Genomic DNA, 6,554 nt, shown 5'->3' with positions numbered 1-6,554 from the left:
AAAAAATTTACTTATTAAATATACAATATTTATTTCTGAAATTATGTATAGTTTAGTATAGTTCTTGGGAATACTAATGTTGAGTAGAGAAAGCAGATCTATTATTATTTTGTCAAAAAAAAATATATATTTTTTAGTAAAATGTGTTTTTAGGTTGAATATATGTGTATTTATGGACATAGTAGAACTCTAATATTGTATATATATAGTTGTGTAAGTTATGGTTTCCGTTGCATAGACGATATGTATGTATAGATAGGTATATCCCCGGTACCTATGGGTCCGGGTTGACTTTGACTTTGTTAGTATGCTATGGTATCAGAGTTATTTTGATAATTATTATGTGAAAAAAAAATTTAGCAGAAATTTTGGGGTCGTTACATGTCCACTTCTATTTGTAACTCTTTTTGTAGGTACACAGGGATTACGTGAAGACTTTTGGTGTATGAAGACTCCAGTTGATATGCCGAAGTAAGTTCGAGTCCAAGACCCATGTGGGCCCAATACGGTCTTGTGGCCACACGGCTCCAATGGGCCTCACACGGATTGGACCTCCGCTTGACATATGTTTTATATTTAATTTGTAATAATACAAGACAACCAAACTTACATATGTGCTTAGTAAGATGTGAGAACATTTATTATATTAGGACCTAGTGCTCCCCCCCCCCCCCCAAATGCTTTGTTTCCCATGCTTGTCCCCTATCCTAAGTCTATATATACTCTTCTTATTGTAAGAACAAAGATGAAGAAGTTTGAATATATTAAAAGAATTCCTTTTGTTGAAGCTTGTTTAGCTTTGTCCAATCTATCGATTATGTAGTGTGAGACTACGGTGTTCTCTCCGGAGATTAGGTGGTGAGAGACCACTATCTATCCAACGACTCCATTATCATCTTCCTCACACACCACACGACCACCCCCATCATACACCCACATGGCCACCTTCCTAACACTCCATAGCTACGTTCGTCTTGGCATTTCAAAGCTTGTACGAAGGATTTCTAGTGTGGTCTAACTTGTGCTAAACAAAGTCAAACCATCCAATAAAATCTCTTGGTAAAGTTAGTATTTGTTTGAGCCCTTGTTTTATATTTTGTAAAGCCCTTACTTGTTGCCTAAAATCCCTTATTTATTAAGCCATTTGATTCCTTAGAATTCAATATTGATACTTGCTAGCTTAAATCAATTGTATGAATGTTAGTTTAGTAGCTTAGAACTTGAAATCTTGATTTGAAAGTAACATCTTCCGCATAAAACTAAATTCCTTGATTAGTAAATGAATTGGGACTTATTTTTGGACAAAATCATACACCGTTTAAAAATTCGACAACATGTGCAATGTAGCATGATTTATGGTGTTTATGATAGTTAATTGAATTCTTAATCCAAAATGTTTTGAATGTATGTGCTTGTGTGAAGGTTGAGTTGTAGGATTAGGTCGACCCATATATCTCGTCCTACATTAAATGGCTAGCTCGTATTGAGCCGAATGTGAGTTCATAGGCCCGGATTGAGTCGAACTATGAAGAATAAGGCTTGGAATGAATCGAATAGAGACAAAATACGACTCAAATTGAGTCAAATAGAGACGTAATGCGACTTGGATTGAGCAAAACAAAAACACAATGCAACTTGGATTGAGCTTTAAAGCAAAAATAAACGTCTTAGATTAAGCCAATTAGAGACGCAATGCGACTCGGATTGAGCCCAATAGAGACACAATGTGGCTTGGATTAAGCCTAAAGGAGAAATAACCAGCTCGGATTGAGCCGAATGTGAGTGCATCAGCTCGGATTAAGCCGAATTATGAAGAATAGGGCTCAGAGTGAACCGAAAAAAAAATAGTTCAGATGAAATGATAGACCTTGAAACATTTGAACTTTAGAAGCTTGTTTAAAAAATTCAAAACTAGGGGGGGCAACTAATATACCAAAAATTAATACTCATTCATAAGAAGAAACAGTTACAAAACCAGCATTAACACATTTGCATAATTGACATGCTAAATTTAATATGCTTATTCTTGTGAGGAAACAATTATAAACTATAATTAAAACCTCCATATAAATACTGTTAAATCTTCATAACCCCATAAGCATAATAATGCGCTCATCAATTCCAAATTGAAAGAGGGTCAACCTGCACCACTGCAAGAGGGGACTCCAAAATGAAGTAAGCATCTTATTCTCATCTACTACTTTCTACTGTTACAATTCAAAGCCTCCCACAAGTCTTTAACTTAACTATCAGAGTGATTCTTTGGAGTATACCTCAGGTCCTCCAAACCATTCACATTTTGTTTTTTTCATATGGTCTCGGTCAAATGACGATTCACAAAAGTCGTTCGATTTTTGGCAACAACAGTATATATGAAGGTATATTAACCAAAGTCAAGTGTCTTATTTATTGGTATCATGTATCTAGAATGGTTAATGAAAAGTCTCTCAATCAAGATACATTAAAATAATGGGCATGCATTGGTCAAAGTCATGAATCTCCTTCATTAGTGTATCATCAAGGAATGTATCTTGTTTAATCAATGTACATTTACCTTAGAAGAAGGGTAGGTCATATGCATGTTTATGATTCTTTGATAGATTGAGTCTTTTATGGATTTCTATACAAAGGGCTCTTGGACCCTCACCACTCAATTATCAAGTTTGGTGGAATTTTCATCACTAAACCAAGCAAAAGAGTAAGGGAGAGAGAAGATCAAGAACTCTGCATAATAGAGATTTGATTAACGGGAACAGAAGGAAAGAAAAGTCAATTGCATCAAAATTTGAATGTCTCGATAGAAAAATGGTAAGATACTTTGAATTTTTTTTTTTTTTTTTTATCTAATCTTTACTTGGTCATGATTCATAAAGTAAGTTAAAACTTAGCCCATAATTACCAAAAACTCCTATGTCGTGATGAACTTTTGTAGCAGCTCCAAGAGCTAAAAAGCCATGAAAAACTAATCTAGGAAAAAGGACGAGACAATGGAAAAAAAAAAAAAAAAAAAACCTGAAAAGAGGGCTTAAAGCTGTGACGATATAAAGTAATCGTGGTTATGGTGGGAAGAGTGTACGGGAACGGCGGGAGGCCAACCATGGTTAGCGAAAGGCAGCATAATCTGCGGACAACAGTCTCTACTCTACCCTCTAATCTCCCCCAAGATCAATACACAGCCTAGGGCCCCGAGGCCACTTATCCACCATTGCCAACTGTTCGCTCCCACATTCTTTCTTCTTCTGCCGACTCTTCTCTCTGCATTGAACTTGATTTACTCCATCATCGAAGCATCTCTGAGCTCAGACCAGACCACCAACTCTCGCCAAAACTTCAATTTGTAAACCCTCTCTCTCTCTCTTGCTTTTCCTGCTACTTTTTGCTCTGTTAATTTTGCATAAGACTAATTCTGGATCTGCAGCCTAAGATTTAATGATTTTGCGTGAGATTTAAATGTGCCGGCGGTATCGATTTGGGTGTCGCTCTCTGATCCTTTTTGACGTTTTTTTCCCCTATATATGCTACCCTATGCTTTAGGCTTTTCCCTTTTTCTGTTTGGCGACGATTTGAAAGTTCCCGTGGCTGGGGAGTTGGGTTTTCAATTTTCTCTTCAATTTATTAATTATTATCATCGGTTGGGCTTGCTATAGAAATTTTGATCTTCATTAAATTTTGCCGTGTCTAATTCGATCCAATTCTTTACTGATATGATTGTTCCTCTTAAATGTTATGTTGTGCAGCGGAAGATCTCAAAATCGAAATCGATCGGGATGGGAATTTCGAGCATGTCGTCTCCGTCCGATGGAATACTGTGCTTGATTCTGGTGACCACCGCCATATCGATCGTCGTCGTGAAAGGCGTTGTCCGGTCCTTTCTGCAGGTGGTTGGCATCAACCTGCCATCAGATTCCGAAATTGAGCTCTCGTTGGAATCCGATGAGTGTCGCGGGATCCCCTCCGACTCCTACATGGACGCATTCCGCCACCGCACGCCGGCGGTGCGCTTCGACTCCGTGGCCGGCGGGAAGTGGGCGGAGCAAGAGTGTTGCGTGTGCCTGCGTGGGTTCGAACCCCACTCCGAGATCAACAGCCTCTCTTGCGGCCATCTCTTCCACAAAATGTGCTTGGAGAGGTGGCTTAACTACTGGAACGTCACCTGCCCCCTCTGCCGGACACCCTTCATGCCGGAAGAGGAGGCAGCGGCGGAGGAGAGTGGGGATGAAACGACGCCGTGCGCCTGAAAGGAGTCATCGTGTACAGCTTAGTGAACAAGAAGGCCAGTTAATACATTACACGCGTATGAATCGGTGGCACCTGGGCCTGGGCCTGGGCCTCCCCAGGCCCATCTTTTTTTAATTTTTTGTGTTTTGGGGGTTAATGGGTTATCTTATGATATGATGTTGGGTGTTGTGATGTACACGTGGCCGTGGGGATGACCTTTTGGAGGCACTTTTTGTCTTCAAGTTCAGCGTTGTGACTTATGGAAATTATAGTTCTACTTATTTTTCCCTTTTGTTTTTTTTTTTTTTTTGTTTTTAATTTAAGTTTGAAATCTATGGATTTAAACATTGAGTTTTTTCCTATATTTTTATTAAATTAAAATAAAATATTAAATAATACTTTATTTGAGAAATTTTTTTTCAAATTAATGCTCACATTATCTCGCAGACCATGCTGCGAGATTTATTTCTCCATCGGCTTTCTTATCCAATTAAATCTTGTAGGTTCCTACGAGATTTATTAGGCATATATATATTTAAAATTATAAATGCATTATACCCAATTAAAGAAATAAAATATTTTTTACCTTCTAAAAGAAAGACAAGTATTTTTAGAAATAATAATTTTAATAAAATTAGATAAATCAACTTTTAAAAAATTTATTTGAATCCAGCAAGATTAGACCTAAAAAAATTCATTTTTTTCAAAAAAATAAGTGCAAAAAATTTATAAATGTTAAATAAAATGCAACCTACCTTGTCCATTTAGTTGAGAATCTCATATATATATATATATATATATATATATAACTAAGATCTAATTTGTACCTTTTTTTTAAATTTTAGTCATATTTTTTAATAGCTATTTTATTAAAAAAAAAACATCAATTTAATTAGGTTTGTAATTTATTTTAGTTTTCAAAATACTAACCAAAAAAATTTGCTAATTTTTAATTTTTTCTTCCTATTTCTAATTTTTTAGTTCTTGTTCCTAATTTTTAGTTTCATAATTCTTGACAATAATACCAAACAAATTGAAAATTTTTCATTGTTATAACAATATTTTAATATGTAAAATTAGTTTATGGAGATTAATTTATTCATTTTATATAGAAATTTTAATGGAAATTAAAATAAAATGATTATGTGAATTTAAAATATAATTCAAATAAACATATTTGCAAAATTTTAAAGAATTTTAAAAATAATAAAAAAATATTTTTTTTACTATTTTTCAATTGTCTACAAGATTATTTTTTGTAGCTGTTAAATTTTGAAAATAACTATAATACAAAATAATTATAATTAATATCTATTTTATGCATTCAATTATGTATTTTTAATTAATAATTATAAAATCTACTCCATGGGCAACACATGTATCCCTAACTAGTAAACAAAAACACATAATTGAATGTATGTTAGTTTTTGTCTTTAATTTGGACTAAATAAAAATTAGGAAACATGATTAAGATAATAAAAATCATAATATATTATAATAAAAATAGATATTAATTATAATTATTTTGTATTGCAGTTATTTTCAAAATTTAACTACTACAAAAAATAATCTTGCAGACAATTGAAAAATAGTAAAAAATATATATATTTTTTATTATTTTTAAAATTCTTCCAAATTTTACAAATATGTTTATTTGAATTATATTTTAAATTCACATGGTCGTTTTATTTTAATTTCCATTAAAATTTCTATATAAAATGAATAAATTAATCTCCATAAGCCAATTTTACATATTAAAATATTGTTATAACAATGAAAATCTTCAATTTGTTTGGTATTATTGTCAAGAATTATGAAACTAAAAACTAGGAACAAGAACTCAAAAATTAGAAATAGGAAAAAAAAATTAAAAATTAGCAAATTTTTTTTGTTAGTATTTTGAAAACTAAATGTTTTTTTTATTCAAATAGCTATTAAAAATATGACTAAAATTTAAAAAAAAAGTGTGAAAAAAGGTACAAATTAGATTTTAACTAGATATATATGAGATTCTCAACTAAGCATTCATTGGATAGGGTAGCTTGCATTTTATTTAACATTTATAAATTTTTTGCACTTATTTTTTTGAATAAAATGGATTTTTTTAGGTCTGGTCTTGCTAGATTCAAATAAATTTTTTAAAAGTTGATTTATCTAATTTTATTGAAATTATTACTTCCAAAAATACTTGTCTTTCTTTTAGAAGGTAATAATATTTTTGTTTATATTTTTTTTTTCTTAAATAGAGTTTATTTCTAAAACTACTTGTCTTTCTTTTAGAAGGTAAAAAATATTTTGTTTCTTTAATTGGGTATAATGCATTTTTAATTTTATAT

At 32.5% G+C, this 6,554-nt stretch overlaps 1 protein-coding gene across 1 annotated transcript; it reads left to right on the top strand.

The window, feature by feature from the left end:
* The first annotated feature begins 2,954 nt into the window (after window positions 1-2,954).
* Window positions 2,955-4,499, top strand: LOC131148478 (probable E3 ubiquitin-protein ligase XERICO). Its single transcript, XM_058098176.1, has 2 exons — window positions 2,955-3,337; window positions 3,738-4,499. Exon 2 carries the CDS (start codon window positions 3,768-3,770, stop codon window positions 4,236-4,238), a length of 471 nt encoding a protein of 156 aa, XP_057954159.1. The 5' UTR covers window positions 2,955-3,337; window positions 3,738-3,767; the 3' UTR covers window positions 4,239-4,499.
* The last annotated feature ends 2,055 nt before the right edge of the window (window positions 4,500-6,554 follow it).

The sequence above is a fragment of the Malania oleifera genome, chromosome 2 (genome assembly GCF_029873635.1).
Source record: "Malania oleifera isolate guangnan ecotype guangnan chromosome 2, ASM2987363v1, whole genome shotgun sequence".
Lineage (NCBI taxonomy): Eukaryota > Viridiplantae > Streptophyta > Magnoliopsida > Santalales > Ximeniaceae > Malania > Malania oleifera.
Note: the sequence above shows the minus strand (reverse complement) of the source record. Positions and strands in the feature narration are given on the sequence as shown.